Here is a 16,647-nt window from a genome sequence, read left to right as displayed (position 1 = left end):
TGAGGCTCACAGAGTTTCAGTAATTTGGTCAAGGTTACACAGCTAAGTGTCAGTTAGAATTACAATCCAGGACTTCTGACAACTTGTCCATGATACATGTCTCCCCTGGGTCCTTTCTAGTCATCTGGTCACCTCCTAGATCACCCCCCCCCCCATCAACATTCCCTGATCTCTCTGGATCTCTGTCCACTCCGCTTGTTTACCATCCCCATGTCTCCAGGCAGGAGTTTGAAGCAGAGCGGCGGCCTGATCTTCGGAAGGACATCTACCTACAGGACATTCACTGTGTCTCCTCCCTCTGCAAAGCCTATTTTCGAGAGCTGCCGGACCCCCTGCTCACCTACCGGCTCTACGACAAGTTTGCGGTGAGTGGTGGCTGGGAGGGGCCGGGGTGAAGCAGGCAGGAATAGGAGCTTGGAGCGTTTAGCGGTCAGCTTCTAAGCTTTCTAAAGCCGCCAGCCTTCAAGGATTCTCCCTCTGAAATCCAACATCTGGCATATGTGGTCCCTCCTCAGCCTGAGCCCCGGAGACCCTAGAGGAGGGATGTTTAACCTGGAGTCCAAAGAGTCCGATGGATAGATTTCTGGAGTTAACCTTAGAGTTATGGCTTCCCAAAAGGGAAACAAACACCAGATATATATATATCCAGTTCGTGCCACTCTTTCCCTTCACTCCCTCTTCCCCTACTACCTCTCTGTCATTTTCCTTTTCCAGATATGCTATCTTCCCTTACTTCTTTGCATGAGACTGGGAATGTGAATCTGGGGCAACAGATTATACATATTTGTGGAGCGCAGACTGCACACCCCTTTATATGATTTTTCCAGAAGTTTACCCCAGGTTTGAAGTACACAGTGGGTGGGTATGCAAGAGTCAGCATCTGCTCAAAACCATAAATTGGGGGGTAGCTAAGTGGCCTGGTGGATTAAGCACCAGCCCTCGATTCAGGAGGACGTGGGTTCAAATCCGGCCTCAGACACTTGACACTTACTAGCCATATGACCCTAGGCAAATCACTTAACCTTCATTGGCCGGCACAAAAAAGGAAAAAGAAAAAAAGGGGGTAAACCCTTTAACTTTTGAGAAGCCTCACCTATTTATTTTCATAAAGTTAACCAGAAAAGACACATTAGGTGCAAAGACATTTAATCAAATGGCATAGCAAATTAAGTGACAAGAAAAGATATCCTCATTCCCTCAGAGGTACACTTTCCCACCGGTTTGAGGGTGTACACATACACATATAATACATATGGTCAGGAGACATGCATGGAGAATGTGCGCATGGTGACACGTATGGACAGCATACATGTTTAGTTGGACAGTTTATACCTTTGACCCTGTAGAGAGAGCCTCAGTTGTTTTCTGGTGATGTCATGCTGTTTTCAGCTAAATCTGTGGGCATTGCATTTCTGCCTTTTACTGTTTCCACTGGTCTCTAGCTACAATGTTTGCTTAGTTTCACCCTCCTTCCATCTGCTATTCCAGATCAGGAAGTCCTGAAGTACTGATGGTCTCTACAACCTAGGACCATAATAGCAGTGCTCAGCCAGGCAGCCAGCCCAAAGCCTATGGAAGTTTTCTCTTTCTTTCTTTCTTTCTTTCTTTCTTTCTTTCTTTCTTTCTTTCTTTCTTTCTTTCTTTCTTTCTTTCTTTCTTTCTCTCTCTCTCTTTCTTCCTTCCTTCCTTCCTTCCTTTCTTTTTTGGTGAGGCAATGGGGGTTAAGTGACTTGCCCAGGGTCACACAGCTAGTATTACGTGTCTGAGGCTGGATTTGAACTCAGGTCCTCCTGACTCCAGGGCCATGCTCTATCTACTGCACCACCTAGCTGCCCCAGAAATTTTCAATTGAATACGAAATCTATCCTTCCGGCTGTCCCTCTGCTCTTCTCACCATAGATCTCTGGTCCCATTCTACTATCTAATTTGGGGTTAGAAAAACCTTTTTTACTCCAGATGAATCTTTAATGGTTGGTCTGAGTCTACTTAACCCATTTCAGGGACTCTACCTATAAAGCCACCAAAGAGTTTTGTGTAGCTTTCAACTTCATCATTCAACTGAAACTACTCTCCTCAAAGTTGCTAATTATCTCTTTTTTTGTTTGTTTTTTGTTTTTTGTTTTGCAGGGCAATGAGGGTTAAGTGACTTGCCCAGGGTCACACAGCTAGTAAGTGTCAAGTGTCTGAGGTCAGATTTGAACTCAGGTACTCCTGAATTCAGGGCCGGTGCTTTATCCACTGCGCCACCTAGCTGCCCCCTGCTAATTATCTCTTAATTGTTAAATACAGTGGACTTTTCTCAATCGGGTTCCTTCTTGTCCTCTCTGCAGCCTTCAACACTGTCACTCTACTCACTTGAATACACTCTTCTCTCTAGGTTTTCATGACACCTCTCTCCCGCTTCTCCTCTTACCTGTCAGATCTTTTCTATCTCCTGTGATGGATCTTTATCCACAATTCGCCTGCCAACAGCAGGGGTCCCCTAAGGCTCTGTTTTGGGCCCTCTTCTCTTCTTATAAACTATTTCACTTGGTGATCTCATTGGTTTCCATGAATTTACTTGCCATCTCTATGCTGATGATTCTCAAATCCACTTATCCTGCCCTAATCTCTCTCTCTCTCTCTCTCTCTCTCTCTCTCTCTCTCTCTCTCTTTTAAAGTGAGGCAATTGGGGTTAAGTGAGTTGCCCAGGGTCACACAGCTAGTAAGTGTTAAGTGTCTGAGGCTGGATTTGAACTCAGATCCTCCTGACTGCAGGCCAGTGCTCTATCCACTGCACCACCTAGCTGCCCCCTAATCTCTCTTTTGACTTCCAATCTTAAATTTCTAACTTGCCTTTCAGATATCTGCAACTAGGTCCTGTTCAGTAAACTCCAAAGGTTCTCTATCACACCTCCAGGATCAAATCTTTTTTGACTTTTAAAGTCTTTCACAACCAGGCCCCTTGCTACCTTCTCAGTCTTCTTTCACCTCTGTGCTCACTCTGAATTCAGCAACACTGGCCTCCTTGCTGTTCCTCACACAGGACACTCAGTCTCCTGAGTGCTGGCATTTTTGCTGTCTCCCATGCCTGAAAAACTCTCCTTCCATATCTTCACCTGCTAGCATCCTTGGATTCCTTCAAGTCTCCTTTCCATACTAGTAATCCTTAATTTTAGTTCCTTCTGGGGGCAGTTATGTGGCGCAGTGGATAAAGCATCGGCCCTGGATTCAGGAGGACCTGAGTTCAAATCCGACCTTAGACACTTGACACATACTAGCTGTGCGACCCTGGGCAAGTCACTTAACCCTCATTGCCCCACAAAGAAAAAAGAAAATTTTAGTGCCTTCCCTCTGAGACTAACTTCAGTTTATTCTGTATGTATCTTGCTTGTATATAGCTATTTGCATGTTGTCTCCCCCATTACAGTCTAATGACTGAGCTCTTTGAGAGCAGGGGTTAGTTCCCTCCCACACTTTAAAAGTATTCCTAGTGCTTAATACAGTGCCTGGTACATAAGTGTTTAATAAATGCTATTTGACTGACTGACTGGGACTTGGGGATGAGGTTCCTCCTTAATGTTCCTGGTTGGTGCTTGAATAAATCTAGGGCTGGGATCCAAAAAGCTAGGTGAAGCCTAAGGGAGAACGTTGTGAATTCCATTCTTTTGTATGCTTATCTGCCAACAATAAAATTACTGATCTTTAGCATTATTGCCAGGTTAAAAACTTCTCAGTTCTTTTAAATATTTGCAGAGGACCAGCCAAGCCAAATATGAAGAGGCAGACTACTAGTGACAAATTCTTTGGCTATGGGAACCCATGAAACAGAAAAATACAAAATGACCCTAGCCTTGTGTAACCTCCTTCTGCTTCTCTAGGGGAAAAGTAGCTGTTAGAAAAGGGGGTAGAGGGTGTTAAGACTCACGGTTTTTAGACTGTTTACAAATGTTTACTTAGTGGCTTGTATTATAAGTATGTGATCATTTTCCATTGACCAATGAATGGACAATGTAGTAAGAATGGATCAGGGGCAGCTAGGTGGCACAGTGGATAGAGCACTGGCCCTGGAGTCAGGAGTACCTGAGTTCAAATCCGGCCTCAGACACTTAATACTTACTAGCTGTGTGACCCTGGGCAAGTCACTTAGCCCCAATTGCCTCACTGAAAAAAAAAAAAAGAATGGATCAGAAGTATATCAATGATTGAAGGGAAGTTTTGTCATACATGGAATCCTAGTATAATGAAAAGAATGCTGACTATGAAATCAGAGAATCTCAGCTCAGTTCTTGACTCCTGCCTCTTACTAGTTGCATGATCTGGGCCCAATTATCTCATTTCTCCAGGCCTCAGTTCCTCATGTGCAAAATGAGAAAGTTGGACTAGATGACCTCCGGGGTTAGTCTCAGCTTTAAATGTGTGATCTATAATCATAATGTCATATTCTTAATTACATGGAAATGGAAGAATGGCTTCCAGGTTCCCCTTGAAGAGAAAAATTGAAGGCATTGGTAGAGTTGGGTTTGTCAGGTGCTCTAGTTCACTCCAAGGTCAATAAGAAACATTATTTTATGGAATATTAGATTATATTTCATTATTTTGTGCATTACTGGAATTTTAAAAAGATCACAAAGCAAATAATTGCAGCTTATTAGTCAGCATCTGTTGGAAAGAGAGAGAGAAGTAGAGAAATTCTGCAAAAACTGTCTAAAACTCTTCAGATTAAATCAGTATGTACTTTAATATTTGGTGTCCATTGCAAAAGTGGGCAAAGAGGATGACAGCAAAAAATGTAAAACATGGTTCAGGAGTCAAAAACAAGACAGGTCAAAGTTTATAGGCTAAACAAAAAACATCCCACCTTTATAGCATTAATGCATATTTGGAGAAGAGAATCTGAAGGCACTAGACATGAACCTCAAATAATGACCCCCAAAATGAAACTGATTATATTCTAAAACAAAAAGGTTATTGACGTAGCATATTGTCTGATCAACAGCTTGCTACAGAAAAGATTGAAACAATATCAAAAGAAAAGAAAAAAATGAACTGAAGATATGACAAGTAATTGCAGCCACTACAACCCAACCTGTTTAAATTAAACAAGCTGGGAAACTGATAAAAGAACAGACTGAGATAGTCTGTAATCATTTCCTAAGGAAGTTTAACTAATGTAAATCAGTCACCCCTAGAAAAAGACCAAAAGAACCTAGAAATTGCCTGAGGAAGCAAATGTTCCATCTCTTTATCAGAGATATAGCCACCTAGGGCAACACTGCCTGAGAGGATAAACTCATTTGTAAGATCTTATGGAGAATAGTGGGACATCAAATATTAAGGAATGAAGGTAAAAACGAGTTTAAAAAAAGTTTGGTGAGAGACCAAACTAAGCAAAGTCATCCTGAGGGCATTTAAGGATGAAACTGGCAGGAAGATAACAAAGAGATGAAAAATGAAAAAAGCTCTGTAAATATTTTTATGACATACTCTTTTCACCATTAATTACAATGGAGCCATAACATTTGGAATCAAACATCACAGTCTAGAATAGGCTATACAAGGAAGTAGAAATGGCACCAAAGAAAACAGAAAGAGGAGGTTTGTGCTGGAGGGGATACAATTTTGTGGGTGCTGGAGGTTTAATTCTCAAGGTATCTGGAGAAGATGATTCTAAATGCTGGGAAAATTTCTAACAATAACTTATTGTTTTCAAGATAAGGTGACTAGAAGAATATGAACAATTACTGATCTGTATGGCTACTTATCCATCTCTATAAAATTTTTATGAGAATAATAATAGCTAGTACTTATACAGTGCTTTAAGATTTGCAAAGCACTTTTCATCTGTTATTTTGATTAGATCCTCACAACAACCCTGGGAGGGAGGTGCTGTTATCATCCCATTTTACAGATGAGGGAACTGAGGCTTTGAGAGGTTAAGTGATTTGGTCAGGGTCACACAGCTTTTAAGTGTCTAAAGGATTTGAACTCAGGCCTTCTAGACTCTAAGCCCAACATTCTATGGAATAGGATTCTATTTATTCTATGGAATAAGCCATACCTACATGAATGCAGGCTTTTTCAAATGATAATCCACAAGTGGCAGCTAGTGGCGCAGTGGATAGAGCATGGCCCTCAAGTCAGGAGGACCTGAGTTAAAATCCAGCCTCAGACACTTAACAATTACTGGCTGTGTGACCCTGGGCAAGTCACTTAGCCTCAATTGCTTTACAAAAAAAAAAAGATAATCCACAGCCAATCATATTTTTATAGTTACACAGCTGCCTAAATGATACACAGAATACAAGATCCTGCTGTGATCATTTGTTGACTATAAAATTTGCAGATGCCATTTTGTTGATCAAACCAGGCCCTGGAATGTTGCAGAGTTTCCCAAATAAGACTCATAATCCTTTAAATGAGGTTAGCCTAACTATACACATTGGAAAAATCAAGTGAACAGAGAATGTCTATTGTCCAGACTATTATATACAGTTGGATAAACAACTCAAAGAGTTGGTCCATCAGTACACATATTTTAGACACATACTACAAATGCACAATGAGTTGGGACCAGATTTGGAAAGGAGAACTTTGGTTAAATAGACTGGGAAATTGCAGAGTTCCTTAAATGATTCCAAATTTAACTCTGAAATAAAGTTGCATCTTTTGAAAAACCAATATACTTCCAGTGATGCTATATGACCATGAGTTGTGCAGTGCTGCATCTATAAAGAAACTAAAGCTGTAGGTCATCCAAATGGCACAGAGAAGCACATAGTGTGCATGAATAGAATGCAACCCATCATCCCAAAGTATGCAATCAATGCTACATAAAGGATGTCATTTTTATTGCTGTTTAGTCTTTTTTTTTCCCCCAGTCACATCTAACTCTTTATGACCCCATTTGGGGTTTTCTTGGCAAATATACTGTAGTGGTTGGCCATTTCCTTCTCCAGCTTATTTTACAGATGAGAAAACTGAGGTAAACAGGGTTAAGTGATTTGCCCAGGGTCACACAACTAAGTGTCTGAGGCTGGATTTGAACTCAGGGAGAGGAATTTCCTGTTTCTAGGCCTGGCACTCTATCCACTGCACCACCTAGCTGCCCTCAAAGGATGTCATTATACAAGTCATTCTCTAATTGATAAATGTCGAAGGATATGAATAGGCAGTTTTCAGAAAAAGAAATCAAAGCTATCTATAGTCATATGAAAAAAATATTGTAAATCACTCTTGATCAGAGAAATGCAAATTAAAGCAACTCTGAGGTACCAACTCACACCTATCAGAATGGCTAATATAACAACAATAATGTTGGATGTTGGAGAGGATGTGGGAAAACTGGGATGCCAATCCACTGTTGGTGAAGTTGTGAACTGATCCAACCATTCTTGGAGAGCAATTTGGAACTATGACCAAAGGGCTATTGAACTGTGCCTACCCTTTGATCCAGCAATTCCACAGCTAGGTCTCTATCCCAAAGACATCAAAAAAAAGAGAGAAAAAGACCTATTTGCACAAAAAGTATTTATAGCAGCTCTTTTTGTGGTGGCTAAGAATTGGAAATCAAAGGGATATCCATCAATGGGGGAATGGCTAAACAAGTTGTGGCATATGATTATAAGAAATGACAAGTAGGATGATTTCAGAAAGGCCTGGAAAGACTTATATGAATTAATGTATAGTGAAGTGAACAGAACTAAATGAATGTTATGCACAGTGACAGCAATATTATTCAATGAAAAATTGTGAATAGCTTAGGTATTCTCAGCAATATAATGATTCAAGGGGCAGCTAGATGGCGCAGTGGTTAAAGCACCGGCCCTGGATTCAGGAGTACCTGAGTTCAAATCCGGCCTCAGACACTTGACACTTACTAGCTGTGTGACCCTGGGCAAGTCACTTAACCCCCATTGCCCCGCAAAAAACAAAAACAAAAAATAAAATAAAAAAAAATATATAATGATTCAAGACAATCCCAAAGGACTAAAGAAAGAACTGGTGTTCATTGAACGCAGACTGAAGCATCCTCTTTTTTACTTTCTTTCATTTTTTATTCAAGTTTTCTTATACAAAATGACTAATGTGGTAATGTTTTACATAATTGTACATGTATAATATTGCTTACCACCTCAGAGAGGGGGGAGGAAAGGGAGGGAGAGATAGGATTTGGACCTCAAAACTATAAAGAAAAATGTTTGCTTTTTTAAAAAAGGATGCCATTGGAGAGATGGAAAAGAGAATGGGCTGGTCATGTGGTGAGAGTGAAGTGTCACAAGTGGAGTGTCAGCTGGGTGTCACAGTGGGTAAAGCACCAGTCCTGGATTCAGGAGGACCTGAGTTCAAATCCAGCCTCAGACATTTGACACTTATTACCTGTGTGACTCTGGGAAAGTTAGTTAATATTCATTGCCTTGCAAAAAAAAAAAAGAGAGAGAGAGAGAAAGAGTAAAGGGATAATTAACAGCTACCCCACATCTTCCATTGGTGTCCATGCAACTCGAAGAGAATTAGAGAAAGCCATCACCAGATTAGAGGGATTTCTTGAGGGAGATTCACAGGACGTAGACTAGATGGTTTACAATCCCCATTACTGGAAGAAATGCCCACATTCAGGAGATCTTGGACAGGTTTATGAAGTCATCAAATTCAAGTCTTTCATTTTACAGATGTTGAAACTGTCCCCCAGAGAGGTTATCAAAGATTCCCCGGCCAATAATAATAGCTGGGACTAGAAGCTGGGTTTTAGGATTTCACAGCAGCTACGTGATAAATGGTTGTTGAATTGCTTTGTTAAATTTCAATTATACAGGGGGGCAGCTAGGTGGTGCAGTGGATAGAGCACCAGCTCTGGATTCAGGAGGACCTGAATTCAAATTGGGCCTCAGACGCTTGACACTTACTAGCTGTGTGACCCTGGACAAGTCACTTAACCTTCATTGCCCTAAAAATAAACAAACAAACAAATAAATAAATAAATAAATTTCAATTATAGAGTTACTTCCATACTGAGTGGTGATGTGGTTGGTCAGGAGTCAAGGGTGGCAGTTCCTGAAAAACTCTGTCCTGAGGTGGGGGCAGGGCAGAGGGGATAGAAGGATAGAGTTTCCTTGCAGACTTTGATGCCACTCTCCCCTCTTAACCTCCCCAGGAGGCAGTAGCTGTGCAGTTAGAGCCTCAGCGTCTGATCAAGATCCGAGACGTCCTCGGGGAGCTGCCTGGCCCACACTACAGGTACGCGTGTTCTCCTCCCTCCCACAACCTAGAAGGGGACCTCTCTCCCAAGCCCTCATGACATAGAAAGGACAAATCCTGGGCCTACCTGGATTTCTATGATGTCTGCCTCATTCCCTTCCCTCTCCTTTGTTTCACCCTTTGGCTTCTAGGACCTTGGAATACCTCATGCGTCACCTGGTGCATATGGCCTCCTTCAGCGCTGAGACCAACATGCATGCTAGAAACCTGGCCATTGTGTGGGCCCCCAATCTGCTGAGGTGAGTTGGGGCAGGGAAGACTCGGGAACTGTAGATTTTAGATTATACACCAATGTAGTCTTTCCAGGAAGTAGGATATAAGGGGTGTGTGTGTGTGTGTGTGTGTGTGTGTGTGTATGTTGGAGAGGTTGATGGAAAGCAGACTTGTGGAGCCAGGTAATGGAGATGGGAGGGAGGGTTTTGTAGGTACAGGCTTAGATGTGGGTGACAGGACTCAGCAGGCCAAAAAGTTGTAGCCATCCTCTCTTGAGATGGGGCCAGCTCCTACAGGAGAGAAGCTGAGGAAAGGAAAGAAGTATTTATGATGTGAAGAAAGAGGAGTGGATACAGACTCTCTCCTGCCTTTCTTCCCTCCAGGTCTAAGGACATAGAAGCCTCTGGCTTCAATGGGACAGCAGCCTTCATGGAGGTGAGAGTACAGTCCATTGTGGTTGAGTTCATCCTCACACACGTTGACCAGCTCTTTGGGGGTGCTACTCTCATGGGTAAGTTCTTCCCATTTAGAACTAGAATGAACCTTGGAGATGACTTAGTTATATCCCTCTCACTTAATAAATGGGAAAACTGAAGCGCAGATAAGGGAAATATTATTTCTAATATCATGCCCTAGTTGGTGTCAGAGTCAGAATTAAAACCTAGATTTCCTGACTTCCAGTTCAGTGCTCCTTACTTCCCAGTGATACTCCACTTTCCCCTCTCAGTTAATAATCATACAGCTTCTAATTTAAATCAGATATTCCTAGACCCACTGTCTTCTAATTCTCATTGCCCCTGGCTAATGCCCTGGGATCTTGAATCCAATGGTCCCTGGGTATGTGCTCACCCTGGGGAGACTGAGAGGCATGGATGTGTGCCTCTCAAAAATAAATCCCGGGGTGGGGGGGGGCAGCTAGGTGGTGCAGTGAATAAAGCACCGGCCCTGGATTCAGGAGTTCCTGAGTTCAAATCCAGCCTCAGACACTTAACACTTACTAGCTGTGTGACCCTGGGCAAGTCACTTAGCCCTCATTGCCCCGCCAAAAAAAAAAAAATTCCCGATTATTGTTCAAGCTGATATGTGTTCTTCCTTAGGTGGCGAGGCAGAGACTAGCTGCCGTATGCTCCCAACATCACGGGGAACGTTCAGCCCTGAGGAGCCCCTGTCCAGACACTTGTCTTACCACCTTCCCAGTGTTCTGCAAGCTGGGGATGGCCCCCCACAGATCCGGCCCTATCATACAATCATCGAAATTGGGGATCACAAGTAATCCTTCCACACCTATCTCTGTTACCCCTTCTGTTTTTCTCCTTTCCTATTAGTTTCTACCTCAATTCCTAAGATTTCAGGCCTTTAACTCTTTATCCCAGATCCCTGCTCTTTTGTGTGTATGTGTGTGTGTGCCAGTTCTAGCTTTTGACTTTTGTCTTTCTCCCTTTTCCTCTACTCTCCTCCTCACAAAGGAGGAAAGGGTCTCTTAAGGTCAGGAAGTGGAAATCCATCTTCAATCTGGGTCGTTCTGGCAATGACACCAAGCGCAAGCCACCCAGGGTGGGTGAGGACAGGGGTAAGTATGTATTTGATGGGAGAGGCACTCAGTGGATACCTCCTGAGCCCCTGCTCCTTCTCACAGCCATGTTTTACAGAGGAAAAATCTGACAAAATGTCACTGCGACCAGCCAAGAGCATGGATTCATTGAGTGCTGCAGCAGGAGCTAGCGATGGTGGGTATGGCTTAGGGTGAGATATCAGTGACTGTGTCTATATATGTGTACTTTGAGTTCAGTGAAAAAGTGCCTATAGGTATGTCTACATGTGTATACATCTATGGGACTGAAAGGTGTGTGTGTGTGTGTGTGTGTGTGTGTGTGTGTGTGTGTGTGTGTGTGTGTGTTCTCACAGTCATAGGAGAAGAATCATGATGCTGCTGAACAGGTAGCTTTAGTAGCATCTTGGACCCAAATCTCCCAGGAGGTGGGAAGCACCCTTCAGTGACAGGTGTGCAACATCTTCATAGCATTAATTCCCTTGTGTGGATGGGGAAGGGAGGGAGGAGAGTATTCCTGAATAGAGCAGTGTTGGGGGGGATACTCAAGGACATTTCTATCCACACCATTCTTTTCTCTTTCCACAGAGGCAGAGGGGCTGGGGAAGGCCAGTAGTTCTCGCCCAAGCCCCCTTCAGTTGGAGAGTCTCGAAGATGTCTCTATGGCAACAGATGGAGAGAGGGAGGCAGAGGTGGAACCAAAGAGTGGGACGAGCTCTGAGCCAGGCACCCCTAGAACAGGTCGAGCAGGAACACGGGCACCAGGTTGTAGTCGGGCAGAGCGCTGTGCTGGAGTCCATATCTCTGACCCCTACAATGTGAACCTTCCCTTGCACATTACATCCATCCTCAACGTACCCCCCAACATCATCTCAAATATGACAGTCGCACGACTCACTCGAGGACTTGAATGCCCTGCCTTGCAAGCCCGACCTATTTCTGGTCCTAGCCCTAGCTCTGGACCCCTAGGTGAGCAACACTAGGATTGGGAGAAGAAAAGATCAAGGGGACTAGAATTGGATGGAATGAGAGATTAGACACTTTGTTCAAGCTGGAAAGTTTAGAGTCCATTTCTCTGTGTTTAGGGATGAGAAAGAAGTGGGAATAGGGTAAGCCAAGGACTTCAATGGTTCGCTTTTGACATCTGTGGAAGACCCCTCAATACTCTGTTGTGCCTACATCTACCTTCTTATTTTCTCTGCATTAACGATTTCCCCTCTTTCTCTTTCTTTCCTTCCTTTTCTCTTTTCGCTCTTTCCCCCCTTTCACTTTGCCACAATCCTGGAACTGTGAATAGGAAGAAAGAATGGGCAGAGAATGCTGGGGAATTCCAAAGGAGTAAGAAAGAGGGTTTGTGACTGGCAGATACAGGAAGTGTTGTTGACGGAAGTATCTATGTTGCAATGGTAAAATGATTGATGATGGGTATATCAGTGACATGAGGGCTGATGACCAGAGTATCGGGTGTATCTGTGATGGAGCATATTGGAATCAGAAGTATTTGTGATGAGGGGAGTATCAGTGATGAGGATTATCACTGATGGGGGTTATCTTTGATGAGGAGTATCAGTGACAGGAGTAAGGGAGTTAGCGAGGTGGTACAATGGGTAGAGAGCTGGATCTGGAGACAGGAAGACCTGAGTTTAAATTCTGCCTCAGACACTTACTAGCCATGTAATCCTGGGCAAATCACTTAACCTGTGCCTGCCTCAGTTTCCTCATCTATAAAATGGTAATAATAATATCATCAACCACCAAGGGTTGTTGTGAGAATAAAATCAGATATTTGTAAAATGCTTTACAAATCATAAGTCATTATGTAAATGTAAGCTATTATTATTTGTTTTAATTATTTATTTTAATTTTTCTCAATTACATGTAAAGATGTTTTTTGAGTTCCAAATTTTCTCCCACCCTCCCTTCCTTCTCCCCTCCTGAAGCCAGTAAGCAATTTGATATAGGTTATACATTACAATCATGTGAAATATATTTCCACATTAATCAGAAATGAAAAAAGCACGAGAAAAAAATAAACAAGAACAATAACAAAAAAGCAACAACAAAAGTGAAAATAGTATGCTTTGGTCGGCATTTTGACTCCATAGTTCTTTTTCAGAATGTGGAGAGCATTTTCCACCATAAGTGTAAGCTATTATTATTGATGCTAAGAATTGGCATTGGGAAGACTGGCACAGAGAGAACAAGTAAGGATCAAAGAGTATTAGTAGCTCTGGTGACAAGTGAATACTTCTTCCCCTACAGATGAGAAGATGGAGCCAAGCTCAGTCCCAGCTCCTCTGGTCCCCAACCCTGAATCTCTCAAGCCAGACCCCACTTTGCCCCCAGTCCAGGAGGACTCCCTGTCTCAAGAAGTGCAGGATTCCTTCTCTTTTCTGGAAGATTCTGGGAGCAGCTCAGAACCAGAATGGGCAGTTGGGGAAACCAGGGATGCAGTCCTGGCAGAGGGAGCCTGTTCCACTGGGGAAGATGACCCTAACATTGGTTACCTAGAGGAACTCATGGGTGCTGGACCTCAGGTAAGGAGTACATGAATGGATAGATGGAAAAAGTGAAGGGAAAAAGGATACAACTGGGAGGTGGCAAAGGGTACAAGATTAGATTATTCAGGGGAATCAGAGATTCACTGAGGAAGCCCTCAGGGGCCAGATTGCTAAAACTTCCCTGAGCTGTGGCTGCTCTTGCTTACAGGTGGAAGAATTCTCTGTGGAACCACCTCTGGATGACTTGTCCTTGGATGAGGCATTGTTTGTCCTGGCTCCTAATTGTTGCTCCCCAGACATTGGGAACTCTGAGCAGGAAGAAGACTTTGGAGAGGATGTTTTCCTCAGTGCCTATGATGACCTGAGCCCACTGTTGGTTCCTGAACCCCAAAGAGGAGAGGATCTAGGAAGTAGGAATGATGAAGCTGATGGAGGTCAAACCTCTTCAGAGGATGGAGGGGAAAGGGCTTACAAGGAAACTGGAGAGAATAAGATGAAGGAATCTGAGAGAGTCTTTGAGACTAAGGAAGAGGCAGAGGGCAGTCAGGAACCTGAGGCTAGAGTAGATAGGGAAAAGGGAAGAGAGGCTAAGAGAAATGAAAAGGAGGAGGTTGAAGAAGTGAAGACCAAAGAGCAAAAGGAAGCTGAGGAGGAGGAGGAAGTAAAGGATGAGGAAGAGCTTAGGGGAGAGAAGACTGAGGGTGAAGAGAAACCTGGAGGAATAGCAGAAGTTGAGCATGAGGAAAATATAGCGGAAGAAGAGAAGACAAAGAACCAAGACAAGACTGGAATAGAGTCACAAGTTGAGGATGAGAAGATAGGGGGAAAGCAGAAGGCTGATGGAGAGAATACTGAAGGACAACAACAAACTAGCAGGAAAGAGGAGTTTAGGGGAGAGGAGGAGCAGGTAGAGGTTGGAAACAATACAGTGGGTGGGGAAGTCAAGAGCCAAAGCCACCAGGACACCGAGAGGAACGGGAAAACTCTAGACAACCATAAAGTTGATGAAAAGAGAGAGACTAAGGCTGGAGAGGAAAGTGGATGGAGGAACAAAGAATCTGGAGAAAGACAAGAGGATAGGAAAGATAGAGGAAGCCTTGAGTGCGATGCTGTGGCTATCAGTGGCAAAAGGGAATGTGGGGATGGGGAGGCAGATCAGGAGGCTAGAGTGGACAGTCTGTCAGGGGATCTGGACCAAGTAGTGCCTTGGAGGTCTAGTAATGTCAAAGGTCATGATGCCAATCCTCCAGGGGTAGAAGTAGTTCCACAATCCCCTAGGCCAGAAGACAGGGAACCTGAAGGGCAGACTACTCTTGAGAACTGTGTCCTGTACCCTTGTGCCCCATCATCCTCTGTGCCCCTCCCTGAACCAGCAGGCAGTGTGAGTATGCGCCTGGCCTCCACCTTGGTCCAAGTTCAACAAGTCAGATCTGTACCTGTAGTGCCCCCCAAACCACAGTTTGCCAAGATGCCCAGCACACTGGGTAGCAAGATCCATGTGGCCCCAGCAAACCCATGCCCACGGCCTGGCAGACTCGATGGAACACCTGGAGATGGAGTCAAAGGCAACCGGGCCTCCCGTTCCTCCTGGAGGAATGGGGGCAGCCTTTCCTTTGACGCCGCTGTTGCCTTAGCACGGGAGAGGCAGAAGACAGAGGCTCCAGTCATCAGGAGGACCCACACCTGTATTGGGGGTGGGGATGGAAGCCTCCTGCCCAGCCCATCTGCCTCCATCCTACCCCCAGCCTCTGTTTCCAGGCCTCTCAGCTGCTTGGAGGCCCCACTCCCGGCTCAGGAAGGGGCTGGACCCCGCATCAGACACAGTCTGCCACCTGCAGAATCCCAGCCTCTTAACACTGTCATTCTCCCCCAACGCAGAACCTATGCATTTGAGGCACATGCTGGCCTTGGGGAGGGGGAAGGGCTCTGAGGAGGGCTGTCCTCCAATCAGGAGAGATTCCCACTTCAAGGCTCTGACCCCTAGCTTCTGTTTTCAGACTGTACAAAGCCAGCCTCTTGGATCATCTGAAGCTTAGACATCATCAGGCAGAACTAGCCCTTGGGACACTCCTGGCTTCAGAGTCCTGCCCCAGGATGTAGGTCCACTAGCAGAGGGAAGCAAAGTGAGGAGCCAGACTGCTGGGCAGACAGAACACTGAGGTGGTTCCATTGAAAACGTGGATGGGAACTCACTCAATCCAAATTCCTGTGCTCCTATGAAGCTGGAGCTCCCTCTTCCTAGAGCCCACCATATCCCACTAGGGATATCCCTCACATACACTAGGATGTCTGTAACAGCTAGCTGTCTTCATCCTGGTCTTGGTCTCTTGGATATTGCCTGAAATGCAACACTTAACTGGGGAGGTGAATGTTCAAGAAACCCATTGAAGAAGCAGCATCAGGGGGTCCTGGGCCCCTTCCATAAAGGAGTTAGTCAGAGCTCCTTAACCCATCCCCACCTTCAAGCTCCAGGGAGTTGGGGCAGTGGTGGGGTTCCTCTGCTGACCTCTCAGGTCTCCTCTCTTTGGAAAGACTCCCTTCCTTATAGCCCCTTTATGGGGGTGGAGGAAGGAAAATGGAGGTATCCTGACCACAGGCCTATTGTTTCCTATCATGGAAAAGCACCATATGACCCTGTCTGGAGAGATAGGTCTGTGGCTGTAGGGGGTGATTTGAAATAAAAGATGTATTTTTTCATGTACATGGGACTGGAATGATTCCTGTTTTAAGGACCTTGGTTGAGAGGTAACATTCAGCAATAAACACAAATGTTCAAACACACAACTTTTAAAAAAAGAAATGTAAATGATTATACAGAAGACTGTAAACTTCCCATTTCGTTTGTTGGCAAAAGAATGTATAACTTTTTTTTTTTTTAGTGAGGCAATTGGGGTTAAGTGACTTGCCCAGGGTCATACAGCTAGTAAGTATCAAGTGTAAGGCCAGATTTGAACTCAGGTACTCCTGACTCCAGGGCCAGTTCTCTATATACTGTGCCACCTAGCTGCCCCAAGAATGTATAACTTAAAAAAAATAGTAATAAGGAGTTTTTCTGTTGACATTAGAACAATATTTTCTGAATATTCATCTCAATTTTCTTGCTATTATGTACATGGTTGTAGTTAATGCTCATTTTGTTCTTTTGCT

General features: G+C 44.0%; 1 protein-coding gene across 2 annotated transcripts in view; it reads left to right on the top strand.

Annotated features, from left to right (window-relative positions):
• ARHGAP30 (Rho GTPase activating protein 30) overlaps window positions 1-16,201 on the top strand; it is a 28,403-nt gene extending 12,202 nt beyond the window's left edge. The window contains exons 3-12 of one of the 2 annotated variants that reach the window (XM_043963207.1): window positions 221-365; window positions 9,134-9,216; window positions 9,369-9,476; window positions 9,834-9,961; window positions 10,548-10,719; window positions 10,917-11,004; window positions 11,087-11,177; window positions 11,588-11,968; window positions 13,262-13,536; window positions 13,709-16,201. In XM_043963207.1, coding sequence (XP_043819142.1) covers window positions 221-365; window positions 9,134-9,216; window positions 9,369-9,476; window positions 9,834-9,961; window positions 10,548-10,719; window positions 10,917-11,004; window positions 11,087-11,177; window positions 11,588-11,968; window positions 13,262-13,536; window positions 13,709-15,430 — 3,193 coding nt within the window. In that variant the 3' untranslated portion in view covers window positions 15,431-16,201. Of the gene's footprint in view, window positions 1-220; window positions 366-9,133; window positions 9,217-9,368; window positions 9,477-9,833; window positions 9,962-10,547; window positions 10,720-10,916; window positions 11,021-11,086; window positions 11,178-11,587; window positions 11,969-13,261; window positions 13,537-13,708 lie in introns of both variants that reach the window. The other variant, XM_043963206.1, reaches the window with a different exon arrangement.
• The last annotated feature ends 446 nt before the right edge of the window (window positions 16,202-16,647 follow it).

Source organism: Dromiciops gliroides, chromosome 4, assembly GCF_019393635.1.
Source record: "Dromiciops gliroides isolate mDroGli1 chromosome 4, mDroGli1.pri, whole genome shotgun sequence".
Taxonomy (NCBI): domain Eukaryota; kingdom Metazoa; phylum Chordata; class Mammalia; order Microbiotheria; family Microbiotheriidae; genus Dromiciops; species Dromiciops gliroides.
The sequence above is the reverse complement of the archived record's forward strand: the minus strand, read 5'-3'. Positions and strand labels throughout refer to the sequence as shown.